The 19,241-nt window shown below is 39.6% G+C and overlaps 1 protein-coding gene across 1 annotated transcript in view; it reads left to right on the top strand.

Moving 5' to 3' along the window:
- The first annotated feature begins 16,444 nt into the window (after nt 1-16,444).
- Nucleotides 16,445-19,241, top strand: part of LOC142134220 (metalloprotease TIKI1-like) — a 78,896-nt gene continuing 76,099 nt past the window's right edge. The window contains exon 1 of the mRNA XM_075194543.1: nt 16,445-16,552. Coding sequence (XP_075050644.1) covers nt 16,445-16,552 — 108 coding nt within the window. The remainder of the gene's footprint in view (nt 16,553-19,241) is intronic.

Genomic DNA, 19,241 nt, shown 5'->3' with positions numbered 1-19,241 from the left:
CCCCATCCCCTCTCGCTCCCTCCTCTCCCCTTGGGGGTCTCCCTGTCATCCGTGCCTTCCCTCTTGGACTCCGTCGTTGGCGGACCTTCCCCTCTCCCCTCCCCCACCCTTTCTAGTTGTGCTTTGAGCTCACTGAGTTACTGTGCTTATTGTTTACTGTACTGTGCTGTCTCACCTCGTATTGTAATTTCGCTTGTCCCTGTACGGCGCTACGGACACCTAGTGGTGCCCTATAAATAAAAATTAATAATAATAATAATAATAATAATAATTCTTTCCTTTAAAATGTTCCTAATAGGCTGCTGAGTTGAGTATTGCCCGCCGGACTAAAATTTGCCAGGCCTCCCATGGCATGTAAGAGAAAAGCTGGTAGGCAGTGAGTGGAATGTCAGAGAAAAGCTTGTGGGTAGTAGGGGTGGGAGGTCAGTGTGTATCCAGTGAGTGATACGGGGTGACCTATGTCTAGTGATCAGTGTGTATCAGTTTTGTGACCTTTGTATAGTTATTAAATTGTACCAGGGGTGTGAAATCTGTGTGATTTGTGGATAGGGATCAGTGTGTACCCACTAATCATTGCCATGTGTAGACCCTCTTTTCACCTATATATAGTGATCAGTGTATATCAGGTGTGTAATAGTAATGTGACCTTTGTATAGTGAGCAGTGTGTATTAATAATGTGACCTGTGTATAGTAATCAGTGTGCTTTGAGTAAATAAGGGTATGGACTGATTGGAAGAGCAGGAACCCAAACTGGTATCTTGCTTAAACCCCATTGAAATGGATGACCAATCCTCAGTTCATTTCATATGCTCTGTGCTGTTTAAAGCGATAAATAAATAGGCAGCATGCAGCCCCAAATACTCAACAAGTTTTGGCTGGTTTACACTATAACAGGGTGTTCACTACTACAGTGAACACCCTACCACATTCAGCAAAATGAATCCCACTTTTCATTAAGATGTTGCATAAATCACATTAATGCAAATTTATGACAGTTATGCAAAGTCATCTTCTTTTGACACCAATGCATTTCCACTGTCCCCCCTTAGTAATAGACTGTATATGCTATTTTTACACTATGTCTATATATAAGATACAATACGTAGTCATAGAAACAGTTAAACGCTTATATGTAGGAGTTCCCTTAATGCAGAAATGATCATGTCTATTTAAAGTATCTTGTTTTAAATGGCTAACCTGGTAACCCTATTCTTTATCATAAAAGGATATTATTCACATTATTCTCTGCCATGTGCAGATCTTTTCTTCAATACATAAAATAGCAACAAGTTGTTGCATTTATGTAGCATTTATGCAGAGTAAAATGTACACTGAATCTCAGCTCTAGGGCATACAGACATCTCAATTTTAAAATGTAACTAGCACTATAATTTAAGTAACAGTGATACCAGTAATAGTTTAATGGCCAGTATCCATGGATCTAAATCAGTGATGAACCAGTAAATGGTTTTAGTCATTGTTAAGTATTTCTCTTATACACATTTTCATTTTAAAGTATTTAAGGATCATTTTCAGGTGTCTTTTATAAGCTGCAGCTTTGTGTCCCAATTAAAACTATAGTCTGTAGACATTTTAGCAGACTGCCACTAGATGGCAAGAGTGAGCTCTGTCAGACTGGTCTAATAGTCATGATGGAAAAAGTCTTAAAACTTTTATCAAATGGAAGTTTAGAGTGAAGCAATAAAAATAAAGCTCTGAGCAATGTTGTGGATGGTGAGCACATTAATTAAAATTTGATATATCCTCTTTAATATCTTATTTTTAATTAACTTGAAGTCTACACAAAATCAAAATGTTGCTGTCTACTTCCCCTCATAAAATAATCTGAAAATTGACAGACATTGACTCTTGAGGAAAATTTCAATTTACAAATGGCTATAAGGGAGCCCTGCAACAGAAGCCGAGGGTTGGAGCTAATATTTTGATTTTGTTTAAGGCAATTGTGTATGGGATGAGGGATAGTGGGGCCTGGAGTAGAGGAAAGAGCAGGGAAAGGTGTATCAGCAGAGGAGAAGCCAGACAGGTGCATTGTTTAGAACATCCCTGGAAGTCAGAGTTACACTGGTGCCAGAGATTCCATGTAGGAACTGTATTATGAAGTAAGCTGGCTAGATAAGCCATGGAGAATGCAAATCAAATACAATTCAACTAGGTGGTTCTAGCAGAGGGGGCTTCTTTTTTCTATTACTTTGCATTTGTAGTTTTGCTGCATTACTTATATGTGCAATGAGCTTAATTAGATATTTATTGAGAGGTTTGATTGGCCTGTTCAGCAATAAGATGGATGGGTCAGTCGGTACACAAATATTTGTTATTTGGTGCATTAAGTACAGGGCCCCTTTTTAAATTTAGCAATTAGGGCACATTACCACCAGCAGAGGTAACCCTGTGCTATTCCAGATAAGCCAGCACCCAGTTATTACTGGGTCCTAGGGTTCCAACTTTTCCACTAATTAGAAAAAGAGCATGAAAAATCTTAATTTAGACTGTAAGATCGAATGGGGCAGGTACTGATTTTCAGTGTCAGACTTGGGCATGAAGGGCCCACCAGGGGACTGCAACGCTAGGGGCCAACCAGAGGGGGTGTGGCCAGCCATCATGGAGGCGAAACCAGACACTAGAGGGGGAGTGGTCAGCCCACGAAGGACAGCTAGCACCATAGTGTGGTCAGGGCCATCTTAACAACAATATGGGCCCCCGGGCAAAGCAGTGCACCGGGGCCCCTACATAGAGAGAGAGAGAGAGAGAGAGAGATAGATGTATAGAGATACAGATATAGATTAGGATATATAGAGATAGAGATAGATAGATGTACTTGCTCAGTGACCCTTGAAGGTTTTTTTTGCAGGTTCTTTCTTTTGCAGGATTATTTATTCTAATTAAGAGCCCTGCCTATGGGGCCCCCTTGCCCATGGGGCCCCCGGGCACCTGCCCATCGTGCCCAATGGAAAAGATGGCCCTGAGTGTAGTATATAAAGAATGCAGTGTGTGTGTAAAGAGTACACAGTCTTCACCTGTCCCTTAGACTGGGCAGAACAGTCACCAAAAATCGGGATTGTCCCACTAGACCAGGCTTGGTTAACCTGTGGCACTCTAGATATTGTGAAACTACAAGCCCCAGCATGCTTTGCCAATATATAGCAGCTTATTGCCGGAAGGGTATGCTGGGCCATACTCTGCCATGCTGACTTGGCCCCCCTTCACACTCTGCCATGCTGACCTGGCCCCCCTTCACACACTGCCATGCTGACCTGGCCTCCCTTCACACACTGCCATGCTGACTTGGCCCCCCTTCACACTCTACCATGCTGACCTGGCCCCCCTTCACACACTGCCATGCTGACCTGGCCCCCCTTCACACTCTGCCATGCTGACCTGGCCCCCCTTCACACACTGCCATGCTGACTTGGCCCCCCCTTCACACTCTGCCATGCTGACCTGGCCCCCCTTCACACTCTGCCATGCTGCCTCAGTCAGAACCCTTATCCCTCTTTCATCCCTCTCACCATTTCCCTCAGTGCTCTTTTCTGTTTAAAAAAAAAATGACAGGCTGGCTGGCTTGGGAGCGCACTCACTTACCTGTCTCCTCTGTCTGTGAAAAGCTCCGGCATCCTGCTCCTCTGGGCGGCCGCGGCTAGTGATGATAACAGGAAGGCAGTAGGAACTCCTCCTCCCCTGCTTAAAGTGAAAAACACACTACCGCGCAGATGCAGAGAGCCATGTCTGGGCTCTCTGCACCTGCGCGGGATGTGTGTTTGTTACCGAAGTGTCGCCGCTGCCGCCATCGCAAGTCAGGTCTTCCTCATAAGCTCCGGCCTAACAGCGGAGGGGGCGGAGCTTCAACGCGGCCGGGCCTACCGGTGAATAGCCCGGCTGCCCGGCAGGCCAGTCCGAGGCTGCTGATGGTAGTGAGTTCTCTATACAGTGCTGCAGAATTAGTGGCACTATATAAATAGCTGCTGATTATGATGATAAGTTTCTTTCAGGCAGCCACATGACTTCAGAGGGACAGCTTACCTACAGCTAAAACTCCCAGAGTTCTTGGTAAGGACTATGGCTAATCTGCTGGCATAAAAGTTCCCGCAACAAAAATTGGAGGCCTGGGAGTACATATTGTGTCCTTTTGCTAATAGTTATCTATTCTTCAAGATGTAATGTTGTACTCAGTTCTTGTTCCTAAGGGGCTTCATGTGGTTCAATGGTTTGGAGTTCTGGTGATAATGCACAATTATATTAGATTGAGATTGCCCCTTTCCTGCCTGATGAGAACATGTAGATACATTCAAACTGGTTTAAGCTTTTTAACTTAGTTGTTTTCAAATAAAGTTTTTTAATTGGCCACAGTGAATAAAGGAGAATTGCGAAAGTCAGAGGTTATCCTGGAGTTATGCAAAGGAGAAAAAGTCAGAAATTTCAAGTATTTGAAAAACATGTCTTATGCCCACTTTGGCCCATGGAGGTGAGAATCTGGTTGAATTACATCAGGAAAACAGCAGGTGATGCTATACTGAGGTGAGAGGTGAGGGGTAATGGTTCCAAATTTACAGAAGCCAGAGGAAAAAAATCTAGGTGGTCCTCTACCAGGAAGGCATTCATAATTTCTGTTTTATCCTTAATTTGAACCCTTTTCCTGAGCCCTGGTTCATCAGGACAGCTAATGTGAGTGTATTGGTAGTATTTCTGGGCAAGCAAAGTCATCTTGAAGTCATGGACTTTTCTAGAAGTCAAAAGGAACAGAAAAATAGTGTTTGTAACAAATATAGCAGTCTGGGTGATATGCTAGTTTTAACAGCAATTCTACCCACCCAGAGATATATAGGGCCTGATTCATGTTTGGACATAAGTCTGTGCCGTATCTTGCGTAAAATAGCTAAGTGCATGCTCCGAAACAGGCCTTGCACAAATGGGTGGAATTGCATGCAATTCATGTCTGTGCACATATGACACTTAAGACTGCACTTAAGTGCAAGGTCTGAAGAGTTGGACAAACATAGGGAATGCGCGGTCAGTGTGTGCCGAGGACATGCTGACACAGATGTGGACAATTCAAGACCTGGGTTTCTCTTCAGTACGTTTATTTTGGAGGTGTATCATTTGCAATCAGGGGATAGCAGTCTCCACTCCAGAGTTCCCTCCAAAGCCAGTGCCTGGGTGCCACCATCTTGGATACAGTCACTTGATCCCTCTCAGCCAGTCAGAGTACAGCTTTAGCTCAGTTGAAGGCAGCCTCCAATCAGTGGGTAGCAATTACTGTAAAAGGACTTCCTGGAGCCCTAACCTGTTGGGAGCGAAACGTTGATTCCTCAGATGCCAACCTGGTTTCCAGCAGTCTGCAGTCTCCTCATTTATTCCTGCTCAGACAGTGCAGTTTGCATTCCGTGTCCAGTCCAGCATTCCGGTTCCAGTCCGGTCCAGCATTTTGGTTCCTGTCCGGTCCAGCAATCCGGTTCCAGCCTGATTTCCTTTGCTAAATCTGATCACCGTCCTACTATTCTTGACTACATGCCAGTCTCCAGTGCCATTCATATTCTCTAGTCTCCTGAACTCACAGCAACCACCATCTCTACCAATACTATCTCTTCCATGCAAAGGAACCTATTCAAGCCACCCACCTTTTTCTATGTAGTCACCAGTTCCGCTCCAGAGACACAACCAGTCCGGGTACAGACAGATCCTCAGTCGTGACATTGTCACGAGCACTAGGAGTTTTACCCAGAATTCACCAGGTGTAGCTACACTTACCAGAAGTGCAGACCTCTGGGTAGTGTGGTGAATCAGTGGAACCATACAGTAGAATAAAGGAAAGGAATGTCAATAGTATAAATGCTGAGTCTTGGCACCGTGGAACTGTGATGGTACAGCAGTTTAGTGAACAGGATAAAATGAGGAAAGAGTCCCAAGTGCCTTAGCACGCAGGTAGCATATAGCAGGCCAGTACTTGATAACTGGATAACATTAGGCAAAGACCAATCAACAATATAGTAGAAGAGTCAGCGACTTGCAGCTACAATACAGAGGCACGTGTAGACTTTAGTCCAGCTAATAGGTACCATACAGAGTAGTAGCTATATCACAAGGAAACATGAATGGTCTACAGCTGGTAAGTTTCACCACGGATATGTAGAGAAGACTTGTCCAGCGCAGGTGTGTAACAGAATAGCGTGAGTGGTCTGCAATTGGCAAGTTGTACCACTGATGTGAAGGGAAGACTTGTCCAGGCGCAGGCATGGAACGGAGTAACGTGAGTGGTCTGCAATAGGCAAGTTTTACCACTGATGTGTAGAGAAGACTTGTCCAGGTGCAGGCGTGGAACGGAGTAACGTGAGTGGTCTGCAATAGGCAAGTTGTACCACTGATGTGAAGGGAAGACTCGTCCAGGTGCAGGCGTAGTAGTAGTCTGCAGCGGGTAAGTTTTACTACCGATGTGGAGAGGAGACTTGTCCAGAAGCAGGCAGGTAACGGAGGTAGCGAGAGTAGTCTGCAGCGGGTAAGTTCTACTACCGATGAGGAGAGGAGGCTTGTCCAGAGCAAACGGATAACACGAGCAGAAACAGGAAACACCTCAGAGTCTCAAGGAATGAGAACCAAGAACAGGCAAAGGTAATAGGGCAACAGGTGCCTTAAGTACTGAGAGGTGATTAATTAACCAATGAGACTAGAGGCGAGGTATTAACAGTTGAGAGTTTCTGCACATGCGCAATCTTAGTCAAGATGGCGGACGGCCGCGGCTCAGGAGAGGCGCCGGCAGGAGCAAGAGAGACCCATGTCCCAACCTAGAGGCACTAACAGTCCGGTGAGTGACAGACATGTTGTCTGTTTAATATAACAGTTTGAATCGATTTAGATAAACATAATGTCTGGATTAGATCTGACTCTGGCTGCTAGGGTTTCTATACATATGGCGGTTATTTGCTGGGAAAATGGGGAGCTCTCTGATGTTTGCCAACTTGAATTGATCCTGATCCATGCTCGAGCTCTTCTCCATAATAGAGTAAGATGGATAAAAATACAGTGCTTGTATGGCTTATAGCAATCTCCTTTGAGGTTATACAGTATGTCCTGAGTGTCTGTAGCATGAAAGACCAAGACTATATTAAATTGAAATATATATCATGTCTGTCTATCATGCTAGGCAGAAGGGGATATAGTCTGTTAGCAAGGATTTTGGAAACTAGCTTAAGATCGTTGCTGAAAAGGGACATTGAAGCTTTTGCTCTTCTGCTCCACGGTAGGTTTCTGTCCTCCCTGAGCTCGCCTTTGGACACCTGCGTTACGGTTTGACAGGTGTACCGCCCCAGTCAAATCCCCCAAGTGCCACTGTCCTCGGAGCTCCTTAGGCAGTTCAGAGTGTCCTTATTTGGTATAGTTACCACAATTTTTTTAATAATAATGATAATATTGAGTGGGTTGCATCTAGATGGAAGTACTTGCTGTGCATTATTTTATTAAAGACTTGCACAAGGTGGAATGTTATAATTTGTTAAAAGGTTTTGTAGTAGGCCATCAGGAAACTGTTGGGTCTGAACGACTTCAATATTTTCTGGGATTTTAATTCATCTCTGAGCTCATCCTCCCTAATGTCTTTATTAAGTTTGTGTGAAACTAATGAGTCCAGCTGAGGGAGGCTAGAAAATTATGCACAAATGGCTCTGATTCATTGCCATCTGAATGAACACTGTGAATATGTTATAAAGCTCTATAAAAATCCCCAAAAATCATAATAATTAATTTGGGGACTTATACAGTTTACTTCTGTAATCTCTTAGAGCTTGTACAGTTTGGGAGGCTCTTTTTCCTTTTAATTGGCCAGCATAGTATCTGCTTTATTACTCTTTTCATAAAACTAGGTCTGCGCGAAAGGGGCAACCACACACGGCGTCAAGCTGAATGGGGGTGCATGGAAATCAATATTTTAGGTTAATTTGGTTAAACCTGAGGTGTAAGTTTTCTTTCTTGCCCCAGCACCTAAAATTTCTAGTTAGGGCTCAGGCCTGATTTACTAAAGAACGTAAATTGCGATTTTGTGCGTACAATCCACAAGATCACTCTGCGTATGCCCAGAACTGGCTCATATGCCACAGAACATTGCAACGTTCAATTCATTTTTGAACACAAAGGACACTTACTACAGCCTAAGTTTTCAGGAAGGGAACGAGGTGGAGAAGGAGCGTTTGCCCATAGTCAATGTACAGTCAAGGACCCTTCAAAGTATTTGAAAGTTTTGGAGAAAGTTATGTTTGGGAACTTCAACCTGACACAAGATATTTGGTATTTGACCAGTGTGTACTAACAAAAAGCCTTATAAAAACCATTTACTCTGTGACAATTAATTCTAGAGAGGTTCTTGTCTCCTCTCTCCTCTACTTCGTAAGTACAGCTCTTTAAAACACATTGGCTTGTGCTGTCAGGTTATCCAGAGGTTTTGTAAACAGTTAAAAAGTTGGGGAGAAAAAGTACAGCTCCCTCATACTCCTTTGTCTTCTCTAAACCAAGTCGGCAGTCAGTCCTGTGTTTTACATGTTTGGTGTATGCTCTGTCCACTGTTATATGGACTTCATCAGCACTGAATGGTATGGCAGTATAAATTTAGAACTGCCTTGTGTATCATTTGGTTCTCTCCTTGGCTTTTATTTTTTAGACACAACAGAACCCCTTTTTTCCTTAGTGCAATAGATAAATCCCCTTATGCAAGAGGATTAAAACAATTAATTAAGCCACAATTAAAGATGGTCTAAAAAAGTAGCTACCACTGTGGAGGTCGCACTCTAGCCCCCTCCCTCATAGGCACTTTCACTGTTGGGTGGGACCTAGTATTGTAGTGATGGTTAGTTGTAGAATCATGAAGGCTCTATGTGGAATGCGCTAGACAGCAATGCTAACCACTGCGCAACCAAGCATTTTGCACGTGGAGTATATTATCATTTATATATTGTTGAACTGCTATTGACTAAAAAGCTAAACCACAAAACACTGCATAGTGCAACAAATAGATCAATGGCTACTTACCCTTCTCTGAAGTAATATAAAGCATATAAGGTCATAATAGAGAATGTCCCATTTGGCAGTCTGAAAATCAGTGGGCAAATTTAATTGAAAAGTAGTTTCCTACTACTATCAGCCTAAAAGCACATTGCACTGTAGTGTACAGTACAAAAAGTGACATGGCCTATTGTGGTTCATCACTATCAATCAGCACTTACACATGCCCTATAGCGCTGGAAATGATATGGCTAAAAAAAACATACTTTAGAGAAACACGGGACTTAAATCGGCCACATGGTGTTGGAACGCCCTCGCCACGCTCTTACTGTACATTGCCTATGTTCAGCCGCTCATTACCACCCCCATTCTGCCCTTAAAGTTGTAGGCAGTCATAAGTGTCATTTGCTTTTACACATCAATTTCATGCAATTGCTATATTGGTGTAAGGTCCATTTCTGAGCATGAGCATGAATCAGACCCATTAGTTCAACCACTTTTGAACAATTTTTTTTTTTTAATGTTGTTTTCTATTATCATGTTGTCATTTTTTTTTTGTGTAAATGGAAAATTATTGTTCCACATTTGTAATTTTAGAATGTTTTAAGAATACATACCAATCATTCCTCAATACAATGAATTCATATTTTGAAAAGCCAGTCAGTCCTCCACCTCCCTCCATCGTAAATGCTATAAGCAGCCCCAGTACTAGGCAGCTGGGGTTGATTCTCAATACAACAGAAACAACTAGTCCATGGTCCCCCATGATAACCAATTCCCAGGCAGATCAGTGCAGGGCTGGATGCCTCTATTAGGGAAAAAAATGCACCCTCCTTCAACCCCACACACACAGGCACACAAACACTGCCATATTTCCTATTTATATTCACTTTGAGGTCTGAGGTCTTCAACCAATTCACTCTCGTGTTACTAAAGTCTCTTTTAGTGCATTTTAAATAGTGCGTACCAGGTAGGTAGTCTTCAGTGAAGGGTGAATAGACACAAGAAGGATAAAGACACTTTATCATGCCTTATAAATATCCCCTTAATGTACAATGTGCAGAACAAAATCAATACTACAACACTTACCGTTCTGCACATTGTAAATGGAATTTTAAGCATATTAGTTGGATGATTCTTTTTATTGCCTATAAACAGTCAGACATGCACAGACTCTCATGCAATCCTATTAAATGTTTCTCAATCTGAATGATTATGGTCTAGAGTGCTGTGGGTTGGACTTGGCTGTAAACCACTACTGTAATCTGTTTCAGATAAAACATGATTAGCCTTAGTAGTTGACTTCCATACATTTATTTTCCTTTACTGGATATATATGCCCATGGCACACAAGCATATTACTGTGCAGCCTCTCTTTTCTCCTTTCATAAACAAAACCAATATTGCGCAGTGAAATAGGATATAACACAGGCATAACATGGCACAGCTTGAACTCCTGTAGTCAATAGCACACCCCATGATCTGCTCAATTACTGTGCAAATATCCTAAGTGGGAACGAGTGGCAACAAATGTAAGTGCTAATACATGATCAATTTACTTTGGGCTAAATAGATAGCTCTTTTAACACATCTTTAACAAGTTCATTATAAGGCAATCATTACCTTTTCTTAAGCTAAATGGAAGAGCCATTTACAGAAGGAAATAAGTTAATTAAATCATCTACTTACATGGATTTACACACCTCAACCTACTTCCTTCCTCTTAGAATTTACGTAACCTAAGTTTACAAGTGTAAGGGCTTAAGTGAAGAATGATGTACTAGTATTAAAACGCAGTAAACATTTCCTCCTGTGTGTGTATGTATATAATTGCCCTTACATACTGAATATCTTGCAATCAGATGTCGTGCTTACTTCTTTTTCTTCAACACTGTATCTCACCTAGCATATCCTTCCTTAGCTATTCTTATTGTCGGGATGATAACAATTTCTGTTTCGGCTCTAAACATCTTCATAACTAAATGCTTATGGCTTATGTGTTACCTATATAGTGGCACTCTAACAGGAATCGTCAATTACAGAGGGCATTTGACTAGAGTCTCTTGTTTGTGTTTGCTCTGGTTTCAGTGTAAATTTCCTGTTGTCAAAACTGATATATGAGAGTTTCTTCTTTATATCAATAATAGGGTTCTATTGTTGAATCGTCAGTTCTTTCTCCCTGGAACCTATCAGTTCTACCATTGCACAAGAGAGAATGAATTAAATTACAATGTATAGTTAATGAATAGGCTATTGTAGCTTAATGACCCAATAAAGAGGTCTTTCTTTACCTTAGTGTCCAGATACACAAAGTATTATCTAATGCCTTTAATATTACCTAATAACTTGTGAGGGCATTTTTAGCATGGGTAGTAACACATTAGAATAGTTATATTTATTTAAATTGGTTAAATCATATAGGACCAAATGTATAAAGTAGAAAAACACTTTAAATGTTTATGTGGAGGATTACTTACTTTGATCTTTTCATTATTATTTATTTATTTTTATCTTTTCCTATTTTATTTATTTAACTGGGTTCAGGGAATTCTATGATGGTCTATTTCATAACACTTGGGGATTTGTATGCTGTGTTGTGTGTTCCCAGGCAGGTCTGATATATATAAAAAAAGGACAAAAAAATATATACTTTTATGTATAAAGCATGCAATGATCCTTTTTCAGGCATTAAGGAAAATTTTCTACTAATACATTAAAAAAAATAGAGAAAACGTTTCTTTCGCCGTAACATGGTGGTCGTCACAGCAGTAAATTAAAAGGAATATATTGTTAATTCACAAGTGAATTACACTGGCCAAAAATTACTTCCTGGTTTCCCCTGAGGGGAAGGACAGTTGGCAAAAGAGTGGTAATACTGAACAAAGTCGCAAATGAACATGATATAGCATGTCAGCTATTTCACTTTAAAGTATCACTGACATCAATGGCGATGCCTATGTGTGTGAATCCAACAATAGAGATGTAAAGATCATTTCTAGCACACTGACATTTGGACTAAGGTTTTGCATTGCCCCAGAATGTTGCAAAAGTCAGACATTTTTCTTTCTAAAAGTCTCTTTTAAGGGTGACAACTGTTAGCAAAGCAATAGGACAGTTAGAATGATGAGCAGATTTGGTTAACTGTAATGATTCATTCATTTCAAATCTATTATTTAGCTCAACAATGCACATATGTCAATAAATATTATTACCACATAGCATGCAATTGTGGGCAGCGTGGTTGCACATTAGTTAGCTTGATTCACAGTGTTGGGGACATGAGCTCAATTGTGATCAGGGCTTATAGGTTGTATGCTCACCCAATGCTTGAGTGGGTCTGCCCCCGGGTGGTCCGGTTTCCTCCCACAGCCTAAAAACGTATTGATAGTTTGATGCTTACTGTCTAAATCACAGAAACTAGGGTCCATTTTTGTCAGCAGCCAATTAGTGAGGCTGAGACTGATGTGAATGAGTGGATATGCTCTGTACAGAGCTGCAAAATATGGTGGCGCTCTATAAACAATAATAAATAGTAGCGAGTTTGCTCTCCCTTTCAGCTCCAAAGTTCAATTTGCATGCCATCTACAAAGGAAGGGGAGAGAGGGCACAGGTCAAAAAGGCTTTGAATGCCTATGTATATCACCCCTAAAGCTAATACGGAATAATTAGTAATGTACCACCATCAACACAGATTATAAAAGGGATAGATGGAACTGTAGCCTGGGGCCTATAACCACCCAGTCTGCTCCTTTTGGTGTATGAATGTATTTAGAGAAGATTAAATCTGATGGGGGGGCGGGGGGGGGGGGGGGGGCAGAGAAGGTCAATCTACCTGGGGCTCCTGTGTAACTGACTAGCTCTGGAAGAACATTAACAGTGCAGAGGGTCATGCTATGTCTTATCTAGCAGAAAAGCCTCTACTTGTTCATGTATATTCTGGCCACTGTTTAGATAAAATGTAACGTGAACCTTGGGAAAATATGTGTGCGGTAGTGCATAGGTCACCAGGTACAGGGCGTGACAATAGGTTAGGTATCCCATATGTCCTGGTTTTACTAAGACTGTGCACTTTTGTCCACTTACATGTTGTTGTGTTTCTGCAGAGGTGCGAAGTTCCAATGATAAATTCTTCATGTTCCACTTTTAATTCTCCATGTCACTCTGTATTTGTAAATACACATTTTGTGTACTGAACAGAGCTGGAACAAGGAGGTTCGGTTCATTCTGCTCTGTAGTGTGGTTGGGGACACTTAAAGCCAAATACCCCACTGTGAAAAATGCTAAAGTTTGCATCCAAATGAGGAACGAGGTGAATATTTCACAGAACATGTTTTGAATGTTTCACTCACTTCTTATTGTAAGACTTAATTTACAATAATTCAGTCTGCTGATGTACCCAATATTACCAGAATAAATAAGAATAGACTCATATAGTTATGTTATCTTGTTATTCCTAGTTGGGAACTAAAAAAACATATGCGTTGGATTTTATGACCTGAGCAAACTTCAGAATATTTGGGTGTTCCAGTTTTCAATTTGAAATTATAAGAGCTCTAATAATGGTGATTCATTGTGGGTCACTGCATAAGTGGCAACAGATAATAACATTTATGTTGTGAATCTGTGAAGATTAATGTCTTCCAAATCGTTTTGTCTTTGGCTGAAGCTTCCTCAGAGGGCCGTATTTAGAGCTGGATGCATTTTGCGTTCCAAATGTAAAATTATGATACAAAAAACACATCCTTATAAATGTATGTTGAGTCACAAGCAGAGGCGGAGCTAGCGAGCTGTGTTCCCAGTGCATTGGGCCCCATTATCTCCATGGGCCCCGGTGGTAGTTCCGCCATTGGTCACAAGTATTTCAAGATGCATCCATTTAAAGAAAATAATAATCAGTCATACAAATGCAAATACATATTCCCTCCAAAAGCATATAGATGTGACTTAACAGTATTAGTAGTAAATGCAAAAGTTGCATTACCCTATTTGTACACACTTATACATAAGAGAGAATAGTGTCTTGACAGTGTTATTAATAAATGCAAAAGTTGCATTTTCCATATAAAATGTAATGACATACAAACACTCCATATCTTTCGTTTACTGCTTTATAAAACCAATGAAAATTTTTTCTTTCCTACAAGTAGACCAAATTTAAATAACAAATGAGTAATCCGAATAGATTGTCACGACTTGATATTCTATAGCCGTGACAATAATGAAGTACTATCAGCTGGAGGGGTCAACAGCAAGCAGCCTACTAGAAATAGCCAGATGTTTGTGTCATCATCATAATCATATATTTTTACTCCAGTCCTCCAGTGTGCGCAAAAAATACTTAGGTGTATCAGGGGATGCGTCTAAGTCATTAGGTCGCATGTCCTGTGGATGTACTATGCTTATGAGTACATATCCTTACTATACACAAATTCCCCACCTAAGTCTAAGATAGTTATAAATATAGATATGTACACATGTTGGTGTACATTACATAAATGCGGATATCTATGCCACAAAAATTGACCTATGTCCAACTCAATATGAGGCTCAGAGATCGATGTTGGGGCTTTTAATAAATTTTATTGCTTGTAAACGCCAAAAGTAATTACCTATAGGTAATTCACAAACCACCAAAGCATATGGCAATTGTTCTTTTGTGATGCCACACGTTTTCTGGGAAAGTGCATGGATCTACAGGCCAAGTAGCGGCATTTGTGTGAGCACTGGTTTCCTGTAGTCATTGGGAGGCATTGGGCAGATCTAGGGCATTCCTGGTTGACCGAAAGCAGTTGTAGGTTGTACATTGATGTGATGTTCATACTGTTCTCAACATGCACATTTTCAGGTTTACCCACCAACCCGCAAAACTAGGTGTAGAACACTTTTACTTGTACACAGAAAGAAGCATTGCGGGTGTGCAGATTTTGAAGTAAGTAAATCATCAACATTTATTTATATAGCGTCAGCAAATTCCGTTGCGCTTTACAAGTAAATGACCCTTATTGTTTTCAAGTTTTTAAATGAGGGCAAATGTGAAAGTATTTTAATTATGGAAATAATGTACATTCATAGTCCTTAAAATGAAAAAAATGCCATAATTTTATAATGAACATATTGTGAAATATAGGTTATGATATAGTATGTTATAAAATATGTAAACACATATGCAAATAAAATATACAAGGAACTTAAGAAAATACAAATGTCAGACAACTCTTTCATCTCAATTATAGTGATGAAACTGGTTACATAAATTAATTGTGTTCGAACCGGCTACTTTAATCAAGAACTAGTCTATTAAGTGTGACTTTTATTGGATGATGTACTTAACAACTACAATGGCAGAGCCCTATTAATCCCATCATGGATCATCAATAATTTCCTGCACTTCTTTTTATAAGAAGAATCTGTTGTGTCATTTAAGACAAAATTGATCAAAAGGACAGTCTGAACCAAAACAAAACATAAATAAAATATAGTGTGGTTTTCTAATTATTTCAACCACATCAAAGTGAGTTTTTTATGTATAATATGGATTATCTAATTACAAATCTATTTATAAAGGAACATATGAATAAAACAATTAGAGTAACATAGTCAAATTAAATCACTAATTGTAATTCACATAATGCTAAATAGTAACAGAAAAGAAATACATGAAAAGCATAGTACTGCACCAATATATATATATATATATATATATATATATATATATATATATATATATATATATATATATTATTTTCTTAAGAAAACTGATAATTGTTACAGGTAAAAAATGTTTTTTATTTTTTATTGTCATAAATAAAGAGAATAGATGTAGTGGTGATTTTTATTTATCTTACTACATGTCTTAAGAGCTACACAGCTATTTTAATGTACTGAACAGTGTGATCTTTTACCTACGTACAGTTTATGAGAAGGGCATTAGTTTATGTGATGCACGGTGGCTCACAAGCTCACCAGCATTGACCCACACAGATTTCAGGGGGGAGGAGAAGCACTCCAGAGGAGGGGACATTGTAAAGAAGCAAATGCAACAGAAGGGAGGAAAAGGAGTCTTTGGTACCTCCCACAACTTTCTATTTCATGCTGGGTTTGTGAATGTTCTCCCACTTTAAATATCACGCAGGATGGCCGAAAGTGACGTTTGAGCAGATTACTATAATCATTACAGAATAAACAAATCTGGCTAGAGGCTGTAAATAAACCAGCATGGCACAGTGGGCAAGCTCTTTTCAGACTGACTTCACTGTCTTACTCACAGAGGGGATCAAGTACAGCAACTTCAACTCATATCCACTTTGAGAGCTGGATTGTTATTCTATTTTTCCCCCATTGATATTTATTTATTTTTTTGCACTTTTTCATTCACTACTGGACATCAGTAGTAGGAAGCTTTTACCTTGCGATTATCATTTGGCCTTTTGGAGCATTGAAGCTATGATGGTAATCATTTGGAATGTATTTCTACAAACGTTTTTGCTGGCACTGGTCAAAGCAAACCAGAGGAGCTCCAGAGACACTGCAAACTGCAAGCTCAACAAGAAAGTAAGTGTGAAACCTGCAGATCACTCAGGGAAAGCTGATAGCTCGGTCAGTGCACCAGTAATGCTCTCTGCGTGTAAATCCATTGTTACAAGGATAACGTTTTCTATTTTATCTCCTATTCACCAGGCTTGTGCAAGTAAGCATTTTAGAATATTGCAGAAAAGCAGATGTTTGAATGTGGACCACAGTGCAGTATTTTATGCATTTTATTTTATGTTTATACTAGAGGATGGAGGGCAGATTAAAATAATAATCACCTATAGGGTTGTGGCTATATAGTAATTTTAACTGGATGTTATATCTATCTATATATCTATCTCTCTATCGATCTAAAGACATAGATGTCAACTTGTCTATAGAGAGAGTTATCTCTCTCTCTCTCTCTCTCTCATTAATTATGTTTGTTCTGTAAAGTTATTGGTATGATATAATGAGATCACTTTCTGTGCATTGTTCTTCTTGACATATGTAGGTGTTGGACTACTGAGTTTCTTCAACTTGCATTCACTTCCATGTGTATAACTTGTTTTCTACAAGATCTCAAAATATAGTTTTTATTTACTTACTGTCTAAAACCTTTAAATTCATTCCAAATCATGTTCCTGAAGTTCTTGTTCTGAAACCTTCTCCCTAATAAAATCTTGTAATGCATTTGTTGAAAGTTTATTTGATATAATTTGTAGTCATTTCATGTCTAAGCTATAAATTACAGGTGAGACTTTGTAATTTTCCATATAAATGAAGCTGTCTGTATTTGAGTTGTTTGACTAGAAGCAGAGGACATTATGCTCTTGCTTTGGGCATCTGAAAAACATGGAGCCATTTCTCTAATACTTTTTACAAATCCAAACCATACCTGTCCGCACCAGATTCAAATATCCAGATACTTTATATTCCTGTTAAAAATATATTTACATAGTATCTGATTCAGGATCCAGTTTGTTGCAGGAATGAATGCAATTGTATACAAATACATTTCTGACAACTGTTGACTAGTGAACAGAACATGCAGGGGAATTCATTAGTCAAATACAGTTTCTCACATTTTGATACCCTATCCTTCAAACAACAAAGATGTGAAAATCCCTGCTGGCAATGTTAAACATCATAGTGAAAAGCTATACATTACACAACTATATAGGCTGGTTTAGCCACATTGCAATTTGGCTAAATGTTGTGCTATTGTGATCTGTTCATGTGACCTGACAAACCAAGCAAGCAGATCTGTAACAATTTTGCCATCCATGTAGGTGGCCAAACTGGCCATAGAAATTACCATTTGATGGAATCTGTGGAATCTGTGGAAAATGGTACTATGTGCAAAAATGTTTTGTAACCCATAATTGCCAATTAGTTGTGCTTTAATTTCATAAACTACACTAGAGAAATGACAGGTAGAATCTGATTTCTATAGGTTACAACATATCTGTTAAATATTCCCATAATCTGTAATTAAGACAATTGTATTGTACATATGAGAGAGCATGCATTGTATGGTAGTTTTGAAAAAAAAAAATTGCATGAGGTTCTGAGCAACCTGCTGAATTTCAGTCTAAACCACATGGTAAAACCACATGTGAGGCAAAACATCCAGCTTTATATTAACTTAGTCCTCCTCCGTAGTATGTAAAGCAAACCGAGCTCGACAGTAATTTCACTAGACATCGCCATGATGTTGACAGATCAACAGTATTAGACAAGTTCTCCCAATTGTAAAGTGCTACGGAATTTGCTGGCGCTATATAAACGATGATGATGATGAAGTTCTATCCCTTTGTATAGGCATCATGCTCAAACTGCATATGATTTGAGTAATCACGCCAATCAGAACCATGTCTAAAATATTTACCTTTTTGCAACATTTTGTCATGTAGTTTTGTAAACTGCGTCTTCCAAATATAATACATTGCACCGTTTTTATATTTCTCAGATCCTGCAACTGACATTGCAGTCTGAGCTTTGGTGGTTTTGAATGATGCAGTTTGATGTGCTGCCTATGATGCATTGCTTGGTTTGCAAATAGCTCATGAAAACGCATGAGAAAAGGCGGTCTGACAACTCCCGCACTGATAAATCCCACTCTAAGCTCCAGGCCATAGGGTCTTTAACACCTATGATCTCAGTATGAACACCTGTTGTGTCCCCTTATGTACATCGCTGCAGAATACTTTACAAATAGAAAGTAATAATAATAATTGTAGCCCAGGGCAATCAATCATGCATTAGTTCTATTACTCAACTTGATTGTTCTAAGCAAAGATTTGATTTGTGTGTATAGGTTACAGCACAGACAAAATGACTCACATAGCCAGACCATGTAGATCATTAATGGTGTATTTACACCTTAGATCTGTGTTTAACCCAAGCTTGTTTGTTTCTGTCTCTTTAATCCATTTTTTTCAGGGACAGCTACCGGAAATTTGTTTCAAGCAACTACTACTCCTTAGAAACACTATAAACTGACATGATCTATCTTATGAGATAATGTTGTCCATCTGTTTTTCAGTTAATGAAATTGTCATTAACAAACACTTCAGTAATGCAATCAAATTTAATGTGCATCATGTAGTTTCTGTTGGACAAATGGAGGGGGTACTGGCAGATGACACAGAAAGTGTGAAATGTATTGTATCTTGCTGTTTGAAAATCTGGTAGATAGACGGCCATGGGAATTCTGCTTATTGTTTTC

This window comes from Mixophyes fleayi, unplaced genomic scaffold, assembly GCF_038048845.1.
Source record: "Mixophyes fleayi isolate aMixFle1 unplaced genomic scaffold, aMixFle1.hap1 Scaffold_46, whole genome shotgun sequence".
Classification (NCBI taxonomy): Eukaryota; Metazoa; Chordata; class Amphibia; order Anura; family Limnodynastidae; genus Mixophyes; species Mixophyes fleayi.
Note: the sequence above shows the minus strand (reverse complement) of the source record. Positions and strands in the feature narration are given on the sequence as shown.